The following is a 26,789-nucleotide window of genomic DNA, read 5'->3' as shown; positions in this document are numbered from 1 at the left end:
TGTCAAGAGCTATTGCTCTAGAAACGAAGCTTTTGTTGAGAGATTCACTAATCCTGTGTGATATTACAGTTAGTACATCAATTGTAGATCTTCATCTCAGCTCTAATGTTGTCATCTGTCAAAAACTATAACTGCTCTCTTCTTCAATTCCTCTTTCTTAAAGTAGTTCTCTTCATATGCAAATGAATGCTGCCTATAAAAAAATCCAACTACAAACAAGTTCTTTCTTAGATTGAACATCGTTTACTTATACGCAAAAGACAGAGAGAGAGAGAGAGTTCCCTTAGGATTCCAAAACAATTAAGCCGATATTTTTTAAATTTCGCATAAATGTGTGTCTGGGAGTATTCTTAGATAAGTTTTGTATTGCAATGTCTCCTATAAATGTCAAAAATCGATAATCCAAAAAACTTGATTAAAAAGAAGGAAAAGTTTGCTTCTGACCTTCATACAGCCTAACATCAGAAATGCATTGGAGAAGTTTTATCAACACACAAGCAGGAGGACCAAGCATATAAAATCAACAGTAAAAATGAATGTTTCTGCTTAGAGCAAATTAAACCAGGATACTTGACTTTTTGGATTTTAAACTTTAATTCAATTTTATAAAATCAACAGTAGGTCCTCTACAATGCAATGTAGACTACAACGTATTGTGGACTAAGTCACTGTAGAGAGGCATGTGAAACCTTTTCCCAGTGCACCGCAGTGGGTCCCTGACTAGAATAGGCAATTAATAGAGTTGATTAAAAAATGTATGATTTCAGATTTCGATGACAATAAAGGTATTGGAAGTAGGGAACATTCGTCAATACTCATTATATCCCAGGCATCGTAGGGTTACCCTGTTTATTTATAAGATGGATTTTTTTTTTGTTTGTTTGGAGGAAGAATTGACTTGATCAAGCAACAACTTTGGATTGGCACAACGAGTGGGACGATCATAGCCTGTGCAGTGAATACATGTTCATATCACATTAAAAAGTTAAGATTAAACTGCATTGATTCTCTATATAGAATATGCATGTGCATGTTAAATGCACCTGACAAAGAAAAGGCATCTGGGGATGCATGTGCAAATTGACTCACCTGCTGCAATTCTGCAACACAGGTAGGGAACACATCCCTGGGGAAATCCTCTCCAGCAAATCCAACTTTGCATGTGCCTGTACCACAGTCCAGCACAACAGGAACTCCATTAATGTTGTAACGTTTGCGGGAAACGGGTGACGTCTCGTAGTAGGTCTGAAGGCGTTCCTCCTCTTTCCTCGACCTGCAGAAAATCCAAAACGTATAAGGTAAGAAAGAAACAAAGAAATCTAGCTAAGAAACCTAAGAAACAAACAACAAAACAAAGTAAGAAGTAAAGGAAGAAACAAAGTACGAAACAAACAAATAAATAAAAAATATTTTCAACTTGAAATTATATTTTTAAATTATGTGAGATACAGTACAATCAAAGTTAAGTGACATTAAACCTGGTCAGTATCAGATGGGTGACCATTCAGGAATACCAAATGTTATGTGTTAAGTCAGCTTGAAGAAGCAAATTTTTATTTTTCAAAAAAGTAAGGCTCCAAAAATTCATACTAAAATTGTTTGCAAAGTCCTTTGTCATAATAGATAACATGGTAAAATTCAGTTGCAAGCGACACTCTTCTGGAGGTTGAAGGTTCAATCCTTAGTGTGGGTGATACTCAGAATACAAGTGCGAATTACTCAAGACTTCTATTCGGTCACGGCTGATGGTACAAGGGCATGCTACCCAATCACAAATGAATTAAAGGTTCTGTTTGAAATTGTGCAGATTCTCAAGTTCAAGAGACACGTGAAGAAGGTTGGAGGTTACATTAGTCAATACTTCATGAAAATAACATAACTCAAGATGAGAACAGTAGTCTAAATAATCCAAATGATCAATCCTCATCTCAAAAAAATAATGACAATAAAAGTGAATTTTTATTTAAAAGCAATTTTTTTTTAAATTCTAAATTATGATAATAGTGATGGAAATATAATCAGACATAATCTAAAACAGTTAAATGGGCTGGCATTTTGAGAAAGAAAAATAAAGCAAAAGTTCACAGATAGAATTCGTCACAGTATTTCCTCCTCACAATTTTCTCTCTCAGCTTTCAGCATGCGTCTCTCCCTCTCACTTCTGCCAATAGGCTTTTTATTAAAAAAAGAAAAAAAAAAAACCGATTGCATTTTATTTGCATATGTGTGCGATGGGCGGTGTGATCTTGTGCGATTCCAGAAGACCACACTTTATAAAGGCATGGCTGCCATCTTTAACTTCTCTCTCTTAGATCACACCTGAAGGTAAGTAGTACAGCCACACAAAGCACACACACGTATATACTTGCTTCTTTGACTATTACATTCAACTCCACAATGCATGTATGTATGTGTGTATGTATAAATATTTAACCGCTAAACTCTTAAACTTTTGGTCACGTAACACTAACATAAATCATACACCAAGGATTTATAACGAGTAAAATCTTTGCTTGGATGAATGAATAACACATTCCAAAGTCGGTAAGTTGAAATGCAAAATGTTCATTTCAATTTGCTGACATGTTTTTTTGTTTTTTTTTTACATGGAGGTCACCAATTATCAAGGCCCAAGGGCCACTCGGGGATAAGGGTTATTGTGTGTACAGTAATCAATGGGATAGTGTAGCAATAGTATTGGAGAATTGATAAAGTGCCATTACTTAAGGGGGCGGTTCATCAGGAATTTGTTTGTGTTGGACTTGAAGACATACAGGTTGAAGTCAGGAGTTCCACAGGCGTGCAGTTCTAAGAAAGAAGCCTTGTTCATGGAATCTACGTTTTGATTTAGGCACAGATAAGGAGTGGGGAAAATTATTGATGGTGGTTTCAGCTAGTTGGGTGTTTTTTTGAAAAAGATTGGCGAGGGGGGACCAGAGAATGGAGCTCAGACGAGCACCTGCCATGGAAATAACGATAGAACAAAGACAGGCTCGCTACATCTCTTCTGTGGGAAAGAGGTTGCAGGGAAGAGAACAGGGCATCCCCCACTAAGCCACGAAGTCTATTTTGTACTCTGTCAAGGCAGGATAGGCTGTTTTTAGCAGCCCCTGCCCAGATGTGGCAGCAGTACTCCATCCTTGGACGTACTTGACTTTTATATAGATAGAGAATTGCATCATTAGTGAGATATCTTCTGGAGCGGTAGAAGGATCCCACCATTTTCCCAGCGACCTTGGCAACAGACTTGATGTACGTGTTCCATTTAAGATCAGGAGTAAAGGTCAAACCCAAAAGCTTATCAAAACATGGGGCCTGCCCCAGACGAGAGCCATCCATTTCAATTGATGCCAGATGGGGATCAGAGCGTTTATGATGTAAAGATAGGAGCTTGGTCTTAGATGCATTAAAGTTAAGCAGCCACCTCTTCCCCCACTGTACCACGCATTCAAGATCAGAGGAGAGAGAATCAGAGAACATCATCATTTACGGCCTTTGATGTGTTGCCTTAGATAGTCATATCAGCATAGATGTCAACGAAAGATTTTAGTATGTGCTTTGGGAGATCATTGATGTAGATCAGGAAGAGAGTTGGGCCCAGTATGGACCCCTGAGGGACTCCAGCATTAATACTGTGGGCCTCTGATTTCTGCCCATCAACCACTACTCTTATGAGCCTATCAGAGAGAAATGATTTAATGATCGAGAAAACATTTCCAGTTATACCGTAGCTGGAAATCTTGTGAAGTAGGCCTTTATGCCAAACCTTATCAAAGGCCTTTGATATGTCAACAGCAATTGCCCTAGAAATGAAGCCTTTGTCGAGAGATTCGCTAATCCTATGAGATATAACCGTTAGCACATCTGCTGTAGATCTAGCAGAATGGAAACCATATTGCGTGTCGCTAAGAAGGTTATTTCTGTTGAGGTGGTTGACTACTTCTCTATTTATTGTGGATTCCAGCAACCTACTCATGACATACAGGAGACTTATTGGTCTGTACTAAGAGGGAGATGACTTATCACCTGAATTCTTAAATACAGGGCATACTGATGAGGTTTTCCAGGGTGTTGGGAAGCACTTCTTAAGGCAACGCTTAAACAGTTTGGTAAGTATGGGGGCAAGTTCTGGTTGTAATTTTTTTAACACTATAATTGGAATACCGTCAGGACCAGTTGCTTTACTGGAGTCGAGGTTCTTGATTAGCTTGGCGATCTCACGCACAGATATTTGTATGTTGCATAGCGTGTTGTCTGTTATAGGAGAGAATACGGCGAGTTGATGGCCTTCGTCACACAGGGTAGAATTTGCCGCAAAGTTCTTGGCAAATAGTTTGGCCTTGTCGGATGCTGTCGAGATGACCTCTGGTCCATCGATAATGGTTGGGATAGAACGCACGTTTCTGTTCAGGATCCTATTTGCTATTTGCCAGAACTGGTGGGAACCAAGCCGCTGATCAGCTACTTTGGATTTAATGGATTGAGCATATAGTTCTCTTGCATTTTTTAATTACTCTTTTACAGTGGTTGCTGGCGGTCCTGAAAGCAGCTTTAGTTTCAGTGCATCTATTACGTTGGTAGCTATGGAAAAAGTGATTTCTGTGTGCGATGGCAGCAGCACATTCAAGGGAGAACCATGGCTGTTAGGTTTTTGTTGGAATTTTTTCGATCGTATGAATTGGCCTATGCCTACAAGTAACCATTCAGTCAGGTCTGATACTATAGAGGACACATCCTTTTTAAACATGGAATGGAGAGGTAGATCAGATATGAATGTATGGAAGCTATCCCAGTCTGCCATAGAGTATCGGTATACAGTACGGTGGAGAGGTACGTCTGTAGATTTATTATATTTCATTTTTATCTTAACTGATACAACGCAGTGGTCGGAGGATCCCAGAGGAGATAGAACGGAACATGAGCATAGCTCAAGGGAAGTGGATAGAAAAAGGTCTAAGGCTTGCGTACTGACCAGTAGTATCTGGCACACGGATGGGCTTGCGAACAATCTGAGTGAGGTCATTAGCAATGGCAAAATCATGACAGAACCTCCCCTCATCATCAGTCTTATTTGAGTGGGTCAGCCATTCCACATTATGGACATTGAAGTCACCGCAAATGTGAATGTTAGCCGAGGGATGAGCAGACAGGATGTGGTCAATCTTCTCTGATATACTCTTAAAGACAGTAACTCCGCTGTTGTGGGGGCGATAGAGGGCAAATATAAATGCGGTGGTGTAAGCAAGTGCAACCCGGAAGCACATATAAAGTAGATTAGGGTATTCTCTGGAGATATCCCTGCCACATGGGAAGCCATCTTTAATGTAGGCACATATTCCATGCCCGTGGCGATCTTGGGGGTCAGATTTAGATGTTAAGTTAGAGTATCCTTTAATTATGAACTCATCTAGGGAGGTGGTCGGCCCTATTCCAGTTTCGCTTAGAAAGAATATGTCAGGTTTTGTCTCCTGTAATCGGGTTTCAACCCCTGGAAGGTTAAAACGTAGACCCCTGATGTTGGAGAAGATATGGTAGTAGGGGTCTACGTTGGAGGATGGGGTTCTAGGTTTATTCGTGTTTTCTGTTTTGAGATATTTCATGTTGAGGATTTTGGGGTTTGTGGAACAGGTCAGCATACTTGGTTAGAGCAAAACAGAGAGGGAAAGTAAGAGAGGAAAGATGGGAAATTTTTTTTTTTTTTTTTTTGTAACACATAAGGTAACAATTACCCACTAGTATGGCATCGAGAGGCCCCACCAGAGACTACTGCATGGTCCAGAATCCACTCACTAAATGGCAATACAGCAGCCCCAGTACTTTGCACCTGCTGATAGGACAGCCTCCTTAGTGGTTAATCCAAGGCTCGGGACCCTGACTATCAGGCGGTTAATGTCAGCCCAGATGAAAACGTTTACCTCCAGTACCCTTACTACTGACATGGCCGCAAGGATAGACATAGACAGAAAATTTCCAACATCTCAGACTACTGTTCACAAAGTACTACCGACCTGGGAAGCAGCTTTTTCTTCACCCTTTGTCAGAAAGATCACCCATTGGAAATGAGGACTAAGGGACAAAAAAAGGAGAAGCGAGAGTTTGTATTGGTTTGTGCATAAATAAAACTGGTTTAATTTTAAAATTTTCTTGGGTTAGCTCAAATGGTAGTGAATGCAGCTGAAACACTAAATGTTTTGGTTTCGATTCAAGCTGATGGCACCAAGTCATTTTTTTAAAACTTGAAATCAGTACAAAAAGTAGATATATAAATATTCAATAGATAATTGGGTCTGTAATAATAAATACAAAATCTGCATGAAGTAAAATATATTTTATGACTGGCAAGGTCGAGTGCCACCTCTCTGCTAGTGCAAAATAAAAAAGAGAAAACTGAAAATCATTTATATATTCATTGATGCTTCATTTTTTTTATTCAAATTCTTTCAAGATAACTCATCATCTGCAAGTGTCTGGGACTCTAGGATTCGCAATACCAAAGAAGGTCACCACACACCTGCTTTCCATATATCACTTAACACATTTTTTTTTTTTTTATTAAATTTTCACCCCAAACAAGGCACGTTGCCACTTTGGTGTAGGGGGCTACTAACAGAGGCAGCAACTACTGGGGTACTATGTTGGGATTTGGGCAGCAAGATGTCGGTTCATGTTACACTTGAACTTGTGCATGTCAGTACAGTTAGGGAAGCAGGGACCTGGAATGGAATTCCAGAGTCTAGCGGTTCTGGGGAAGAAACTACTGGAGTAGGGGTGGGATTTAGTTGTGTGGGGGTGGGATTTAGTTGCCTGTCAGGTTTGTTGAGGGTGTCTACGTCATGGGGGCACAAGTGTCTGCAGTTTGTCAGAGCATTCACCATTAAAATACTTGTAGAACAGGCAAATCACTTAAGTAAGACATGTACTACTTTTAGCACATCCAATGCATCCATCTCTCTGACTGCATAATCCATGCAAGATGCAACACCACCAGCAGAGAGGTGACAGTGGCTAAGTGGTTAACAACACACACTGAAAGACTCGTTAGTATCTGATGTTATTTCATGAAGTACTTTCCATGATATGAAATAAACACGTGTTATTGTTGGCCGGATGCTATATTGAATATCCACTGAAGATAAGGGACATAATTAAATATATAGAAGAAGGCTACCAAGTTCGATAACTCAAACTTTAATATTGCTGGTGTCTTTTGGTGTCAGGTGTAAGTAAAAGTTCCAACAAAAAGAAAAAAAAAAAGTTAAGTTCCTATTTTTCTGAAGAGTCAGCATGGTAAATATTCAAAATTAACATTATTATAATATCTGTTTCGTAGTGCAGAAACAGTCAAGAGTGGACATTTTGACATGTTAAAAGAAATAAACGGTAAGATAGCATCTTGGAATATAGCTGTTTTGTCATATATATATATACACATATATATATTAGCAAGGTTATCAAAATTGCCTGTAGCAAAAGTGTAACATAACTTCTATCCCTCTTTCTCTCCTCCCTCCCCCTCTTCACCCCCCCTTTCTGGACATATGTATATGAGTTGATGTAAAGGGAATAACTAAAAAAAAAAAAAAAGAGTCAGAGTTACTTCCCTTTTACATGATTATATTAAAGGATCTGTTTGTGTACGTTTTGATAACATTAAATGATATAAACGGTCATTTGATCCATAAATACTTTTTGGAATTTTTTTTTTATTTTAGATATTATACATCCGAGGTTACAAACAACTTTGTGGGTGTTTGTTGTGTATTTCCAAGTTTTGTTGGACACACAAGCATTTGCCATTATATATATATATATATATATATATATATATATATATATATAGTGGTAAATGTGATGTAATATCTAACCAGAATCTAAATTTAAGATTCGTTCGTTTGGTATTACTTGCTGATCAGAATAGATGTTATCAATATAAATTCCTGACAAAACTATATATATATCGTCAATATTAAAAATATTCTTTCATTCCACTTCAGAGACGCACCACATATTTGAATTTTTATGCCTATGAATTATTTGAAAATTCGGTATTTTTTTTAGATTAGGTCCACCTCCACAATTTTCTTTTAAATGACGACTTTTATAGGTTTTCGACTATTCTGAATACGGAAATCGCATTGAAATTTTGCAGCATAGTTGAAAATTTATGTAAGTCGTCATTTAAAAGAAAATTGTGGAGGTGAACCTAATCTAAAAATTTACCGAAAATTCTTTCCACGTCATAGACACACCATGCATTTCATTTAACTTTTTCTACATCAGCCATTTTGGTAAAGTCTTTGACCAATAAAAACTGATATGTCAATGAACATAAAATAGCAAAATCAAGAGTTGTTTATTTTAATTCTAAATTAGTTGTATTCCATAACAATTAAATGGACGAACGTCAAGAATGTTCAATCTCTTTTAGTAATATGACACCCCCCCCCCACTATAACAATATAATACAAATATCAACCACTAATAATATCAATCAATAATAATATCAACTAATAATAATATTAACAATAACTACCTTCCAAGTACAATAGAGCTCTCATCACGCAGCTGCTCCAATTTTAAATACAAACATTAAACATTTTTAAAATAATTACATCTTGGCTTCCTTTTTTTTTTTTTTAAGTTTCAAATGATTTCAAGGTCTTTCCAAATATTACTTGCTTGAAAAAGCATGTACAAATTTTAAAACACCATTTTCAGCCTTTTGGGCTGAATCTCTCGAAAACAATCTGTTCATTCAATTAAGATTTTTTAGCAATCGTTTTTTTTTTCTCTCTTTAAAAAATATTTTCTTTAAATTTAATTTCAACATCCCAAACAGTCAATTATCTTTTAAAATCCCTCCAAAATCAATCATCCTTTTTAAATATTTCATTATCTTTTTGCATCAGAAACAAGAGGATCATCAGAGGCTTCTTACTAATGACTTGATCATTGCAGCAAATCTGAGTTGATTCATTAAGGCAGCCGATTACACCTTCCACTTTTTTTCTCTCTCAGTAACTCTTTGCCACTTTCTAATCCATTCTATGTTTAAAACTATCTTCTTTGCAGAGAGAAAAGAGGGCATTCCTAAAAAAAACAAGTGAAGCAAATGAGGCATAAAAAAAATTTACTAAGTTCAGCATTTGCCCCCTCCTCTCCCCATTTAGCCCCAAAAGTCCCCAGGGGACGTCAAATCCTGGTGAAAATGAACAAACGGTGCAGTTTTAGGCCTTAATATATGTACATTGGAGTTCTGCACCATGCAAAAAAAAAAGAAAAGACCAAGTCCATCATTTGCCTCCCCCCCATTTAGCCCCAAAAGTCCCCAAGGCCTTAACATATTGAAATTTGAGTTCAGCACCATGCAAAACTGCTAAATAGACATACACAGAAAATTTTGGACAAATATGGTAAAAATGGAATGTTTTTATTAGCCCTAAAAGAGCCCCTGGAGCACACCCAAGAGTTATCGTGAAGTATAGACAAACAAAATTATATAGAAATCAGTTAGTTACAACTTTTCAGAAAGTTTTATAAAAAATCCAAGGCATCAATTTTTTTATAAGCACAAAAGTGTCAATTTTAAAAGCACCCCTGGGGTGGGGGGTGGGGGGGGGGGGGGCAACCAGAGTTTTTTTTTGGAAAATCCATTCTGTTACTTTTTTACTCATATGTTTAATGTTTGTGCAAAATTTTTAAAATTCGAAGGCATAGTTATTGAGAAAAGTGCAGACAGACGAACATACAAGGGTTAATTTATAGGTCCGCCCTCCTTTTGTCGGGGGACTAAACAATCTAATTATGCAAATTATTTTGTATTCATTTTACATAGACTTTTTCCATTCTGCCTGATACCTTCTCTCTCAAATGAATTTTTTTAAAGGCTTTGGTACGTTGAAGAGAGTACTGTGGAACTCTTTCCCAACATCAAATACTACAATATGTCCCAAAGAATAAGCTGGGAGAAATGTCTCATTACAATGGAACAAATATTAGTCTACTTCCCCAAAGGAGGAGGTAATACCTGGGAGAATATATCATCATGGTAAACAAACATTTACTTCGTCACCACTTCTCCCAAAAAGGTGGAGTTAATGATTGGGGGAGGGGTGGAGGGGTCTCATGACAACGGAACATTAAACTATCACCCCAAAAAATATCAGTAATCCTCAGGACGATGGTCTCGTAACAGGACAGATACTACACTAAAACACTGAATCAAACACTAAAAAGTTGTTTAATAGTTATTAATAAATAGAAATAATAGTATGTCTTATGTTAATAATTAATGATCATCATCATAATCATTATCAGGGAGGTGGTGGTGGCTAAGTTGTAACAACATGGACTGACAATGTGGGTGTGTGGAGCTCGAATCCAGTTCATTCCACAGAAACACTTTCACTTAGGGATGTTGGCAACCTTCATTTTTTTCCTCTCGTAAGTAACTGATGCATTTCTATAAAGAATTCTAACTAGAAAGATATCTGAGGAAACGAATGCCAACAATAATCATCAGAGTCATATGAAATGAGTAAAAAATAAATGATGCTCAACAACAACAACAGGAAGAGCATTTGAGAGAAAAGGAAATACCAGAAACACCAACAGATTATAATAGATAATCGGCCGTAGGAACAACAGATGCGAGACAAGAATAACCGGATCACTTGAAGTATGAACAGGAGGCTCCAAGAAAGAATTTCCAGTATGTCAGAAGAGAACACTTTTTGCCCATTTATACATACCCGATAATAGGAATGCTGTCCATGATCTGTGTGATACTAATAATTTTTAAAGAAAGGCATAACAATGAGAGGAAATAGTTCATTAGCAGATCAATAGTAAAATTAATAAAAAAATAAATTTAAAAAAAGGGGGGGGCGACGAGATCTTTTGAACAAGATGCCTCATGGTTGGTGGTCATTTTCCAAATAGTCAGCTGTGAGTGGCTGATAGAATAAGAACAAAAGTAGTCCGTTTTTATTCAGTGAGTAAGACAAAAGATCGGACGTAGAGGACAACATATTGAGTTTTAAGACAGTTTTCCGTTTTCGATAGTTGACTTCAGATTGTGGCTCGGAACATGAGGTTTGGAGGTCAATTATTGCACACACTTAAGGCACAACTGATTTATACATGATGTACGAAGTTGTGTTTTCTTTTGAGTTTGGGCGTTATTTTTTATGTGAGAGACAAGAACACTGCAATTATGAGAAGAGAGGAAAATCACAGTACACAGCATTTAGAGTCTGCAATTGACAAGAGGGATACACAAAGTTTGACACTCTTAGTTTTGTCAGGTTTTGTTAGATACAATCGCGTTTTCTCCCTCACATTTGCAATATCAACTTAAGTGCCAAATTTGATGCAAAACAATTTAATCAACCCATTTTTATAGAAATCGCTCCAGAAAAAGCATGAAGCCACTTGATGTAAAGAGCTTAAAATAAATACTACTTAAAGGTCAAAAACTTGCTAACGATAGGTGTTAGATGGATAGATTCCAACCCAGATAAAAGCAATTCTTCCCTCTTTTTATCAGAAGCATCGCTCATGGAATGTGAGAACTAAAGGATAAAATAAGGGAAGCAAACAAGTCATTTTATTTATTTTATTTATTTGCGGACTGTTATCCTCATCTTCATAGTTGTTGCTTCATGTTTCGGCCAACTATTTCTCTGGTGTTCTTTAGGTGGTTAACTGCGACAAAACAGGAATGTTGAGTCTTAACTGTATCCTCAGTAATTACTGCCTTCCATAGTTGTTGTCTCACCATATTTTGACAAACTAATCCTCTGGCCTGCTTTGGGTAGAGATTTAATGCCTCTATCCACTGCACCGCAGGGCCTGTGGCACAGTGGATTAGTGGCCAGAGGATTAGTGGCCAGAGGATTAGTTAGGACAAAACGTGGTGAGATGACAACTATAGAAGGCAGTAATTACTGAGAATACAGTTAAGAGACTCATTCCTATCTCGTTTACTAGCTGAAGAAGGCCAGAGGAATAGTCGGCTGAAACAACAACAACTATGAAGATGAGGATAACAGTCTGCAAAAAATAAAATAAAATATACAAATTACTAATCTCAAAGGATCCCAATAAAAAAAAATCATTTGGTTTAATAAACTGTAATTCTCTGAATGGCCAAAATGTAACTACATTTGTTGTATTTATTAGTAATCAAACCTGGACATTGCAGCAATTGAAACGAGCTGGGGATAAGTGTATCACCATGATTTTGGAGAGAAAGCAATCATATTTGTAGGATTCACTCCTGTGGCACTATTTCCTTGTGCCACTGTTTCTAACACACTCTGCAGCATGGACGGGTGGTAAACTGTCCATGAGCGTAGAGATACAAAGAAACCCCTTCCCATAATCCCCTTGCTATCTTTCTGTTTCTTTCCTGCACGACCACCATGATGTGAGGACGCATAGACTGTCTCTCCGTAAATGAGGGGGGGGCCACCCCCTCCCTCAACACTAGTTAGGGTAGGTTAGTTAGCTTTGAAAAGCCTATTGTAAAAATTAATTGTAAATTGTTTTTTTTTGTAATATATATTGTATCTCTAATGTAAAATAAAATAGTTAGTTATACCTTTGTATATTACAATTGTGTCGCGTGTCGTTTTTCTTGTGTCTGCAATGAATTCCTTCATAAATGTCTTAAGTCGAAAGGCGGCCCTGAGGACAAAGAAATGAAGATTCCCACCAGAATGCCACCAGGGTGAAGAGATCATCTTGAGAAAGGAAAGGAGCCACACCCAAAACCAACATCTCAGGTATGATTTTCTTCTTACTACACAGACCCTAATGACTGGCCCATCTTCATGTCTTCATGAGACCGCTTTAAGACATTTACTATAACACGTCTGTCGGTCACACCTCGGTGGCCGGCTGATAGTGGTATAAATGGTTGCCTTAAGACGCAGGATTGACCCTGGTTAATTACCAGACGGATCTCGTCGCATCTGTGTCGCAGTATAAATGATGCACTATGACCAAGACATATTGTTTCCCAGCATGGAAATAATTTCGACTCTTAAACCCACGGCACAACCAAAAATAACGACCACTAGACGAATCGAATAAAAAAAATGGTCCACGGTCTTTAAAAACGGAAAAAACTATTATTTCTGGCAAAATTTTAAAAAAATGGCAGACCAGTACACACGCGCACAAAAAAAAAAAAAACGCACTCAAAAAAGAAAATTCAGAACCTGAACAAAAAATTGTCTTGCACCTACAAAAAAAAAAAAACAGTTTACAAAAGATCGATTTAAAAAAAAAAGAGTATTGAAAGTAACCCTTCGAAAAAAAAGTAAGAAATGTGTCCCACACACAAAAAAAAAAAAAAAACAGAGACGAGAAAAAAAAAGTGTCTCTAGAATATGCAATATCTCTTTCTCTCTCACGCTTTCTCTCTTTCTGTCTCTCTCCGGATATATATCGATATGTGTGTATATCTATGCATCTTGTTATTACATGAAAAAAAAAAAAAGAAAAAAATCCTTCAAACACGAAGCTCGAAAAATAAATTTAAAAAAAAAAAGGAAAGAAAATAAAGGATACCTAACATTTTTTATCTGATCTTTATTTCAGGTTTATAAAAATATAGGACTTTTTAAAAAATTCTTTTGACTTTGCAAGTGTTAGATTCAGATTTGAAAAAATAGAACTTTTACATTACATTTTATTCCATGAACAGTTGATGTGTTTATTTTTCAGGTTAGGTAACAGTAAAGCTGAAACATAAGGGGACATTTTTTTTTAATTGATAATGTTTCTTTTATTGATGTTTTGTCTGTTTAAAAAGAAAAAATGTTACTGGTAAAAAAAAATTGGGGTTAGATAATATGAAAGTTTTGTGTGAGAATGCCTTTTACAAAATTGTTCAAAATAAGATTGTTTTTCTATTTAGTTATTTGTTTTAAACTCGTAGAAATGTTTAATGTCTACCTGTCACTTATTTGTTTAAAACAATGGCCGCACATAGGAAAGAAGCGAAGACGACCTCGTCATGGTGTTTGTGAGGGTGTTGAGGGATGGGTGGGGGAACAATGCGACTTGCCTCTGTTTCTCTTCCTCTCTTTCTCCACCTCTCGTGTTGTCTACCATTCTTTCACCCTCTGCAAGCTTTTTTGGGGACGAGAGAGTGACTTTTAAAATCGTCGAAGATTTTTTTTTTGTTATTACGTAATGATATCATGAGGGTGGTAGGGTGTGTAATGGCGTCGCTCTGTCTCTATCCCCTTTTTTCCCCCTCAGTCTCTTTCTCTACTCTTGCGTTTTAATGATTGTATAGCTAAACCCCCATGGATGATTGCAGGAGGGCATATAATAACGAATTAACTTGGAGTTTTTTTAAATTTTTCTACCAAGTTTGAAGAACAAAATTATTTATGCTTCGTTAAATTACATTAAATGATGTCTTCAATTGGTTTTTATTAAAAATAAAAACTGAGACGATTATTCAAACAGCACTTAAAGTACTTTTTTGAAGTCTTCGAGTGTTTGGAAAAGCCAACTGTTACATGATTACGTTAATTTTTTAAGAGTTCTCTGAAATGTTCATAGTTTTTCTTAAAGAAAAATTACGCTATTACATTTCGAATATTCTCTGAATTTTTAATAATTTCTAAGGAAATATTGTTTGACTAACGAAAGAGATTTTCCTGAACTCTAGATGATTTTAAGGAAGAATTATTCGAGCAAATTCTTTAATTGAAGGTTTATTTGAAATTGGACCGTATGATAGGGGTCCCTGAAATATTGACTGAGGAGTATATACGTAAAATTGAATTAATTATTAAGAAAAAAAAAGATTTCCTCAGTCTAGAAAGATCTCTCTTTAATTGAAACTTTAATTTTTTCGAGCTGTTAACTATACAGAACTGGTCGTTAACTAATGTGACTCCCAGGTGTGGCGGGAGTTTATTAATTCGAAATAATCCTTGTGAGTGAGTTTAGGAAAAGAATTGCTTTTAAATGATAAAATAATTACTTTGGAAAATAAAGTTAATTAACGTGAAATGTTTCTGAATTCGAAATGACCTTGATAATGGTCTAAAAGAAGAAATGATTTTTAAGAATCAATTAAATAACTTTAAATGTACACTGAATTTTAAAAATAATAATTACGAAATGAAAAATTTGGGATGTTTCTGAATCTCATTGTGAAGGGTGAATTGATTCAAAATGAATTGTCTATGATCTTTTCGGAAGATTAATTTTAATAATGAACCAAATGTTTGGAATAATTTTTGAATTGTATTACGAAAAATGGGTCTATTCGAAGTTTATGACCTTTTGAGAAGATTGGTTTTTATAATAATAAATGAATTACTTTGGAAAGAAGTTAACTAACATAAATTGATTTTAACGATGAACCAAAATACTTGAAATAATTTTTAAATTTTGGAATTAAATTTTAATGATCTTTTGTAAATCAAGTTTTGAAAAAATACACATACTTTTTAAATGTACCCTGAAATTTGGGAAAAAGTTAATTATGAATGTAATAACTGAAATGCGTTTGCATTGTGTAAACAAATTCTAATTGTGACCGAGGTGCTCTGAAATGATTTTTTAAAAATGTTTTCTTTTTAAGAAAAAAAATTGTTAACACCCTATTTCATTGATTTAATGTATACCAGGTTTCTGAATTGTTTATTTTTGGAAATTTTTTTCCCCCTAATTGAGTATTCTAACTCATGAAGGCTGAGTGCCCTTCTTAATTAATTCTTTATATTATTAATAAATATTCCGTGGTGGATGGTTTTTATTGGTCGCTCGGCGGCAGACTCCTTGCTCTAACAGAATTAATTGGATTAGATCCTCTGAAGACCGAGGTTTTACTAAAATCCATATAGGTCGGCGTGATGAGGTCACGTAACCCCGACTTATCTAAAATACATTATACTGGTTGCTGAAGAGAGCGTAAGTCCAGTAACTGAAGTAATAACTTGGAATACATATAGGTCGGCGTGATAAACTCACGTAGAATCCGGCTTAGTCAAATACGTATAGGTCGGCGTGATAAACTCACGTAGAATACGGCTTAGTGAAATACGTATAGGTCGGCGTGATAAACTCACGTACAATCCGGCTTAGTGAAATACGTATAGGTCGGCGTGATAAACTCACGTACAATCCGGCTTAGTGAAATACGTATAGGTCGGCGTGATAAACTCACGTAGAATACGGCTTAGTGAAATACGTATAGGTCGGCGTGATAAACTCACGTACAATCCGGCTTAGTGAAATACGTATAGGTCGGCGTGATAAACTCACGTAGAATCCGGCTTAGTGAAATACGTATAGGTCGGCGTGATAAACTCACGTACAATCCGGCTTAGTGAAATACGTATAGGTCGGCGTGATGAACTCACGTAAAATCCGGCTTTGTTAAAAAATATTATACTGGTTGCTTAAGAAAGTGTAAATCCAGTTACTGAAATCGTGATGCCATTGCCTCGATGGAGGGCGAGGATGATTACCCTCTCTGGTATTTGAAGCAGTATACCAGTCTACCAGGAGCCTGGTGGAAAAGATAACTTGCTTCACTGAGTTCCTGATGGAACGTAGAGCATGGGGACATCGATTGCTGACGGCCGGTTGACGCACCATTCACGGAAAATTAGGGACTTCTGAAATTTATGAATACTCATAAATTTCGGATAGCATAGGGAGGGATGTGGCACTATTTCCTTGTGCCACTGTTTCTAACACACTCTGCAGCATGGACGGGTGGTAAACTGTCCATGAGCGTAGAGATACAAAGAAACCCCTTCCCATAATCCCCTTGCTATCTTTCTGTTTCTTTCCTGCACGACCACCATGATGTGAGGACGCATAGACTGTCTCTCCGTAAATGAGGGGGGGGCCACCCCCTCCCTCAACACTAGTTAGGGTAGGTTAGTTAGCTTTGAAAAGCCTATTGTAAAAATTAATTGTAAATTGTTTTTTTTTGTAATATATATTGTATCTCTAATGTAAAATAAAATAGTTAGTTATACCTTTGTATATTACAATTGTGTCGCGTGTCGTTTTTCTTGTGTCTGCAATGAATTCCTTCATAAATGTCTTAAGTCGAAAGGCGGCCCTGAGGACAAAGAAATGAAGATTCCCACCAGAATGCCACCAGGGTGAAGAGATCATCTTGAGAAAGGAAAGGAGCCACACCCAAAACCAACATCTCAGGTATGATTTTCTTCTTACTACACAGACCCTAATGACTGGCCCATCTTCATGTCTTCATGAGACCGCTTTAAGACATTTACTATAACACGTCTGTCGGTCACACCCCAGTGACCGGCTGATAGTGGTATACTCCAAAAATAAGGAATAAATCATTTGGAATTTTGGAACAGAGTTGCAAGGTGTAAGGGTTTAAATGCATATCATATTTAGTTTTAGTTTAGTTTCATGCAAAGGTGTTGGAGAGGGGGGGGGGTTGATATACAGTATAATCATGCTGATCAAAGTTACTCAGAATTTTGTGATTTTTGTGAAATGTTAACCACAAGTAAATATTTCTCTAATTTCAATTTCTTTGAAATATTTTAAATGTTTTAGGATTAATATGGGCACAACCACTTATTTGAAAACTCAAAATATTTCAGATTTGCATTAAATTTGATGCATAGTCAGTAGTAGGCTATTACAACAGCATATTCTTTTCCTTGTTTTGATTCTCAGATATATATTCATTGATAACTTATGTTTTTATGTAGAGTGATGTGGTTCTCGGTTGATTAATTGTGTCTGTGTCGGATATATACTCGAGAGTCAAAACAATGAAAAGAATATGCTGTTGTCATAGCCCTAGTCATTAGACACCAATTAAGCAAAATTCCTTGATTTTCAATTTCTTCTTAAGACCTGTTAAGCTTAAACCTTAAATTTTAGACATTTTTTTTAAAAATCACAATCATGTAATGGATTTTCATTAAAATTGGAATAGAGATTCTAGACATAAGATTTAGTCATATTCTTTGGATTACTGTTCTTATTTTGAGTGTTATTTTCATGTGTTGGTCGATGTAACCTCCAACCTTCTTCAGTTGTATTTTGTCGAACATGAGAATCTGCATAGTATTTCGAACCGAACCCTTTAATATTTGTTGCCTCTGTTCAGTCTCGAAAGATGAAGGATACCCCTGTAGGGGCAGCTGCGCGTGTAATTATGAAGTAAGGGTTGTGCAATCCACAACCACACCTCTCCTGAATTAGCACTACTTTAGTCCAATGGTAAAGAAAAGTCTAGGACGACTGGAAACAATGTTGAGATAAGCGGAGAGCACATACAGCACCTGGAAGTCCCAAATGGTCACCCATCTGGTTCTGGTCAGGCTCATCGTTGCTTAACTTTTGTTAACCTGATGGGAACCGGTGTGTAGAATGGTGTATATTATTATGCATTACTTAATACAATTGCGAATAACTTGGAACTTCTACCTGGTCACGGCAAACAGAACGAGAGTATGCTACCCCCATGGATTAAATAATCCTCATCTAAAAACATTCTTAAACAGAAAAGTTTAGTTTCAATTTGCCTTTATTTTAACCTTCGTATGGCGACGTATATGAGACAATCATGTTGACACAACAGTTCTTGTCAGCACTGAAGTAAAGTGACGTTTAGCCTAGCTGATACCAGATGGGTGATCATATGGAACTATTATAACGAGTGTTGAATCTAAAAAGTAACCAGACCTAATCTTTCTGTCAAGACATCTACACAACTCGAAACATGGTCAAAAAGTTTCAGAGTTGCTATGCCGCTACGATGATCTAAGCAGGTCACGCTTATGTCTTAAACATAAAACTGATGTTGAACTGCTAGGGAATTAATTTTACTGTCTTGTGACGGGTACTTCAATTGTAGGAGAGCATCAAAGTAAACCTTGGGTTTATTTTTGGCAGCCTCACTTCCCTTATTTCTTGTACCTTAGTTCTCACATTCCATGAGCGATGTTTATGACAAAGGGATAAGAATAGCTGTTTTCTGGATCAGGTTCTATCGATTTCATTAGCTAGTCTTTGACCTTGAAATGGTATTTATTTTATTTTTTTTTTTTTAGCTCCTTACATCAAGTGACTTTATGTTTTGGCTCGAGCAATTTTCATCTAATTTATAAAATTTACTATGTCAGTTTGAAAACATGGAGACAGAAAATCTCTTCCAAAAATAAAAGTCACAGAGCGGTGGTAGGGATCTCAAATGATTGGATTTTTTATGGACTATTCTTTTATGGGTCTTTAGTCAGTTAAAATAGTTTTTAAAAGGTCAAAGGATGTCAAAATTGAAAATATCGTTATACATTTTGTACATTCATCTTAGTTTATTTTTAATCAGTTCATAGGAGTGTCACGTTGGTACAGTGGGAACGTCATCAGCTTTGAATGCTACAGTTTTGCTTTCGGTTTCGATTCTAGCTGATGGCACCCAAATACTTTCTTTTCTTTTTTTTAATTTTTGAAATCACAACTCTATAATAATATATACAAAATCTGGACAAATTAAAATATCATATTTAAGCATATTTTATGATGGGGTAAGCCAGGCGCCCCCCTCCCCACCTGTAGTATTAAAAAAAGAGCTAGATATAGTGATCATAATCATCAAATTACACAACATTCAAATATTATAATAGTCTATTATCTTATATGAATACATGACTTTATAAGAAAAGAAAATTATGTTTTACTGCAAAGAAAGATTACTGCATAAATAACCTTACAATAAACCTCAACAATAATTTGATTAAAAGTTGCCTGCAAACTTTCATAACAAACGGACTTTTATAATAAAGGTCATTTCTTTATGTTTTTATCTTTTGCACGGATCTTTTGGTAACTTGACTTTTCATCGGAATGTCAAGTTGTTATTCGAAACGGCAAATGTCTTAAAGCGTCTAATGAAGAAGACAAAATTTGTTAAATTTTCACAATTTTTATATGAATTCTTCAGCAACATTTCTGCGATTATGTATGCACAAACATGGCCAGGCCAATATTAGAAACACGAAAGCAAGAACCCACCAATACGCTAGAGATATTGATGAAATCGAAAGAGTTTAGCGAATAGCAACAACGTTGTGCTCTTCAATCAAAAACCTGCCATGTGAGGAGAGAGGTTTAAGAGATGAGACGACCATCAATACAACTACTGACGTGAAAGAGGTGACATGAGAAAAGTGTACAAGAGGTTAACATGCAAGATCAACTCAATATCAATTACTGGACAAAGCAAAACAACCTCAAACTGACCAAGAGGCACAGCAAATTCAACATCAGGAAGTATTCGTTCAAACTTTGAATAGTGAATAACTGAAATGAACTTCAGTTGTAAATGAAAAGGACAGAACTAATTTTAAAAGCAAACTGGACAAGTATTCGTCCAGTAGACGAGGGTTTTTCCAAACTTTAGGACACCATGGAGCCCCTGACCAGGGCAAAGATTTTTCACAGAGCACTAACAAGATAATTTCTAAAATAAATGAAAAACATTCATTTCAAATTTTAACACTAACTAATGATTTTTGGGTTCCTTGATTTTTTTGTTTTTGATTAATCAAAAATTGTGCATATTTTGTTAATTTATTGTTTTTATTTTCTTTTTCATGCACCATTTTGAAACTTTTTCCACCTGTAGTTATGTATCGTATCATATCGTATCTCTTTCCAGTACAAAAAGGTCAATTAAAGGTCTGTAGCCATTTAGTTTTTCTATATTAAGCATTTGATTCTCTTTAAAAAAGGGCTTCTGGAATCCCTCAACCTCACTTACGGAGCCTCAGAGTTATGTGGAACCTTTTTTTTTTTTTTTCATTACATTTTCACCCCAAACAAGGCAAATTGCCACTTTGGTGTAGGGGGCTACTATCAGGGGCAACAACTACTGGGGTACTATGTAGGGATTTGGGCAGCAAGGTGTCGGTTCACGTTACACTTGAACTTCTGCACGTCAGTACTGTTGGGGAAGCAGGGACCTGGGATGGAATTCCAGAGTCTAGCGGTTCTGGGGAAGAAACTATTGGAGTAGAAAGATCTTTTACATCTAGGGATCTCTACAGTGTGGGGGTGGGATTTAGTAGCCTGTCGGATTTGTCGAGGGTGCACACGTCGTGGGGGCACAAGTGATTGCAGTTCATCAGAGCATTCACCACTAAAATACTTGTAGAAAAGGCAGAGGGATGCAACATTTCGTCGATGGGACAGAGGCTGAAGCTTAGATGCCAGTTCAGGGCCTATCAGGTTTGCGACTCTCTTTTGAACCTTGTCAAGGAGCGAGAGACTAGTAGCAGATGCACCAGCCCAGATGTGGCAGCAATACTCCATACATGGGCGAATGGTGGCCTTATAGAGGTACAGGATACTTTCGGGTGTTAGTAGATTTCTAGCACGGTAGAGAGAGCCCACCTTTCTTGCAGCGGCCCTGGCAATGCCTTCAATGTAATTGTTCCAACTCATGTTTCCTGTGAACGTTAGGCCAAGGAGTTTGAAAGATGGACTCTCAGATAAAGAGTCGTTGGCCATTGCTATGGGTGGTAGAGAGGGTTTCTTGTAATTATTGAATGAAACTAGTTTAGTCTTGGAAGCATTGAACGCGACCAACCACTTTTGTCCCCATTCCACTACAGATTGGAGGTCTTCCTCTAGTGTTTCTGCCATTTCTTTAGAAATGTGTTCATTTGTCTTCCTGTCGTGCCTGCCATAGAGTGTAGTGTCATCAGCATATATACCCATCTCAGAGGCAATGTTGTCGGGGAGGTCATTTATGAATATCAGGAACAATAGAGGTCCAAGGATAGAACCCTGGGGCACCCCCGCATTTATATCATATTGTTTAGATGTACGACCGTCGAGGACAACCTGGATTTTTCTCTTATCTAAGAACGAACCTACCTTGGGAAACCCTGCAGTAGCCAATAAACTGTTCAACCCATGCATGTATTTGCTGAAGTTATAAAAAGACTAGGCATGAAGCAAGGGTTACAGGTTGTGTAGCCTTTTCTTTGAAAAAGAAGTATCAAAGTTACACAACATTTCAGACGTCACACAATCCAGCTTTCTCCAAGCATCTTGTCAGTGAAACTAAACCTTTTGTATAATATTGTGCTTGACATAACTAAAGCTTCGACAAAGTCTGGCATGGAGAGGTTTTCATGAAAATTAATTTGATCCTGAAACATCACAGGTTAACAGAAACATTGGCAATTGATCAAATCAAGTGGAGAGAAAGCATTCGACCAAGTTGATAACCCAAACATCCAACCCTCAGACTCGACGGAACAAGTGACGATAAATGTGCAATTGCTGAATGAATATTTAAATTTCTAGCAAAAAGGTCGTCCTTGATGGCGATATCTAAATATGAAATTAATGCAAGTGTGCCCCCCCAAGGATCGATACTTGGACTTTATTATTCCTGATTTTCATAAACAACCTCTCTGATACAATTGCATCCGAGATGGATAGATCTCATAATGAAACCACGCTCATAGACATGTGGGTAAAACAAATGCACACATATTCAAGGTGATATCTGAATCCTTAAAAAATTACCTCCAGTCTATAGTGGAATGGGAGGCCATCAGTGGATAGTTACATTTAATGTTAAAATAAAGCCACCCCCCCCCAAAAAAAAAAGATACTAATCTAATAGATTTTTTATACAAAAACAAAAAATGGCTATCTAAATATTAATATGTGGTGTGAACTCATTTTTTTTTCAACATTATATGATCATGTTTATTTTTTATGAAGAAAAATTTGTTTTCTTCCTGATAACTATATGCAAGAAAAAATTCAATACCGACATAAAAATATTGTTTATGCATAGCATGTACTGAAGTTTTGATCTGCTGAAAAGAACTAATTGTTGAGATAAATAAAACCTTCGAATTTGGAAGGTAGCTATATTGTTATTCATATATATATATATATATATATATATATATATATATATATATATATATATATATATATATATATATATAAAATCCCCCCCCCCAATCTCTAGCCTTGATGGAGGGGAGACTAAAACTTATTGGTATGGTTTCAAATATTTCTCATATGTTATATCTCTCCTCTTTTGGTATGATTATGAATATCTCCAGCATCAAATGATCCTTATATACTGTGAAACTTTATGTATGAAAACCAAAGAAGGGAGATATAGCAGAAATATTTGGAATCAAGTCTCCTCTTGCTGTTATTTCAGAGCATTTGAAATCATAGCAGCAAGTTTTAGTCTCCTCTCTATTAAAGCCAAAGGTTTTAAGGAAATATCAGATAATTTGTAATTCATATGCAAAACTAGGAAAACTATGACTGAAATATTTTATGGTTATAAAAAAAGTGCCAAAAATAGGCTCTGGATGATGGATGATCCCCTTAATGTGCAGCCTTAAGGGCAAATATCACATAACCCACTACACAATTCAGGGCATTACCTTTCCAGCGAGCCTTCATTTATTAAATTCTGATCAATAGTCGCTGAGATTTGGAACTCATAAAATTGCAAAAAAAGGTGGTATATCTATAGATATATTCATACTGGTAGCCAAATTGAATATTGAAATGCTAATATCTTTGGTTCTATGGGACAAAACTACATGAAAATTTGCAAGTTTTTTGAAGATTATAATATTAGTCTACGGTTAAAATTTTATGACATTTGGTAAAGAAACTATATTTTCAAACCAATAAAATATGCCAAAATTTGCCTACATTTATACACAGTGTCCTGCAGGCCAGCTTCAGTTTTGCTGCTTCGGTTGTCTCCCCTGTGGCCTTGCCAGACCACTAATATATATATATATATATATTCTCATTACATTTGGAAAAGATATGGTATCAATGTGGATGACAGTACCCCCCTCCCCATCCACACAATACAGACAATATTTGTCAATTTTTCTAGACAGTAATATTATAAGTAGTTTTTATTAAACTTGGGAGAGTTTTGTTTTCACGGTTTCTTCTATCGATTTCACTCAATGAATTTGCTTTTAGCTTTGATGGCCGCTCAGAGGAAACCTTAGTACCAACCACAGGCCTTCGTCATTGTCTCTTGATCTATACTCCCAAAGACTGGTTATCCCAGCCTTTAACTTATCTTTCATGTTGCAACTGGATCTATTAATGTTTTCTTACACCACGCCCCACACAAAGTCGATGGTGAGTTGGGAGGCTAGATATCATGTGAAGTGTGATTGACAGCCAAACAATGCAAAGGTCATTTCGGCAGTTTACATTGTCAACATTAATATGGCGTCAGGCAGCCGATTCAATAAGTGGAACCTCATTTTTAATCAGAAGGGAGAGTGCGATGTGCAAGACAGCCATCGGAAGCCTCTTAACAGCACACATTTTCTTTTGCTGACTCCAAACATCTACTAGTATCCGGTATGCAGAGCAACAGACTACCAGCACTTGCTCTGTAAGCTGTTTGTACAAGTTACTGATAGCTGGTATGTTGAGTCTTGTTGCCACATGTACAACTTAACTGCAGCTACCTAGTCAATCCAGGATTTCACTAGTTTGCCCAGAACGCAGATGTAATCATCAGTGTTCAACCTAAGGAGTTTTTCATCTGTGTCTTTTTCATTTGCAAAGGAACGCATCGACTTATTATCTTCATTGTCCATGATCTCCTGAACCTGGGAGTTGATAGTGGCTCAGTGGTTATAATTTCCTTGGATCCATCTTTCATCATGTACAACCCTAGCTAAGTTCAGCCACACTGGTGAGACATAGGATGACAAAACACCTGTCAGTGGATAATTATATTTTAAAAAATTTATGTTGATCTTTCTATGTAGGTCTTGCAAAATATTCATAACATTTAGACAAAATGCTTTTTCATATAAATAGTTCAATTCTTTCAAAATATTTAAAAAAAAAAAAAAAAAAAAGAAGATAAATAAATCTATATAAAAGTGAGAATGTGTGTGTGAGGACACTTCTCAACCTATACACTCAACGGATTTTTGATCTACAGACTTGAAATTTGGCATATAGGATATTCAGACATGTGAAAAACTAATCAATTTTCATCATTATATGCAAGTTGTCGGATTTTTGTCTGTTTGCTAACTGTTCATATTACAGATTCCTTATGTTAAAAATAAGTAGGTTTGAAAAGACACTTTTTAAAGATCGCATCAAGCTGGCATAATGGTTATCGTACTTGACTCACTGACTTTAGGTTTTGGTTTCGATCTCAGCTCAAGCATTTTTTTTTTTTTTTTTACAAAAAATGAACTGTTTAGAAAAAACAATACTCGCTACACATGTCTCAGTTTCAACATGAATTAAAATATGATATTTATGCATATTTTATATTTTATGACCTCGCAACACTAAAAGCAATACATTCTGACAACCTGGGTGTGCCAAATTCGATCCCAGGTCATTCCATAGAAACACTTTCACTTAGGGCCATTGGCAACATTTTCGGATCGAAAGAATTTTTAATATCAGGGAAACAAACGCGAACAAAATAATCATGAATGATACTCAATAGCACTAGCAGCAAACCGATGTTCCGACAGCTCCATTGATCATGCATTGTATTCACCGATATCACCTCATAATAGAGTCCCTTTTTGATCTTTTCTACCTTCCTCTGACTGACAATCAGGATTTCAAATATTACATCAACTTGTAGTGTAGATTCCAAGAGAAATTCATCCAAATATGAAACATTGTTCGATACAAGGTCAAATAGATAATTTGTAGAAATAGAGACCAAACTCCATCATTCTTCACAGATGTAAAAAGTAAAGAATAAAAAAAAAAAGAAAAGTTTTTACGTAGGAGATAGCATTAAAAATGTAATTTCTTATTAAAAAATAGTTTGTTTTTTTTTATTTAGGGTAAGAAACTTTTCTCTGCCAACCACAATGATCATAAAAATATTACTCCACTCTGAAGCCAGTCAGACATACCACATTCTGTTTCCTGATGCTCTTTCCTAAACCAAGATGTACTCAAGTCAATTTTGCAAAGGAACGCAACAGAACAAAGGCCAATTACATTATAATATAAATTTATATTTTTTTGATGAAGATGGAGTTTGTAAGGATTACTAATTATTCAACTAAAAGTTTCCTTAAAATTTACAAAAAAAAAAAAAAAGTTAAACTATCAAACATTCATGATCACATTCTGAATTGAAAAACCTTTGTTCAGTTTGCAATTTCAAACTGCATGTGATCAATATTTTGTCTTGATATTATGAAGTTTGATTTGGGATGATTTAAATGGGAAATGTTCAAATTCAATTTGAAATAATGACATGACAAAAGACAATCAGATCAAGTTCATAAGTATGAAGTATTAAGTAAATATCATTATAAGTAAATATCATTATAAGTAAATATTATTATAAGTAAATATTATTATAAGTAAATATCATTATAAGTAAATATCATTATAAGTAAATATTATTATAAGTAAATATTATTATAAGTAAATATCATTATAAGTAAATATCATTATAAGTAAATATCATTATAAGTAAATATTATTATAAGTAAATATCATTATAAGTAAATATCATTATAAGTAAATATCATTATAAGTAAATATTATTATAAGTAAATATCATTATAAGTAAATATCATTATAAGTAAATATTATTATAAGTAAATATCATTATAAGTAAATATTATTATAAGTAAATATTATTATAAGTAAATATCATTATAAGTAAATATTATTATAAGTAAATATCATTATAAGTAAATATTATTATAAGTAAATATCAT

The 26,789-nt window shown here is 35.8% G+C and overlaps 1 protein-coding gene across 1 annotated transcript in view; it reads right to left on the bottom strand.

Moving 5' to 3' along the window:
- Window positions 1-26,789, bottom strand: part of LOC145296678 (actin-1-like) — an 80,931-nt gene that overhangs the window by 6,439 nt on the left and 47,703 nt on the right. Inside the window, exon 2 of the mRNA XM_080142629.1 lies at window positions 1,090-1,273. Coding sequence (XP_079998755.1) covers window positions 1,090-1,273 — 184 coding nt within the window. The remainder of the gene's footprint in view (window positions 1-1,089; window positions 1,274-26,789) is intronic.

This window comes from Euprymna scolopes, chromosome 17 (assembly GCF_053919585.1).
Source record: "Euprymna scolopes isolate OS-2025 chromosome 17, ASM5391958v1, whole genome shotgun sequence".
NCBI lineage: Eukaryota > Metazoa > Mollusca > Cephalopoda > Sepiida > Sepiolidae > Euprymna > Euprymna scolopes.
The sequence above is the reverse complement of the archived record's forward strand: the minus strand, read 5'-3'. Positions and strand labels throughout refer to the sequence as shown.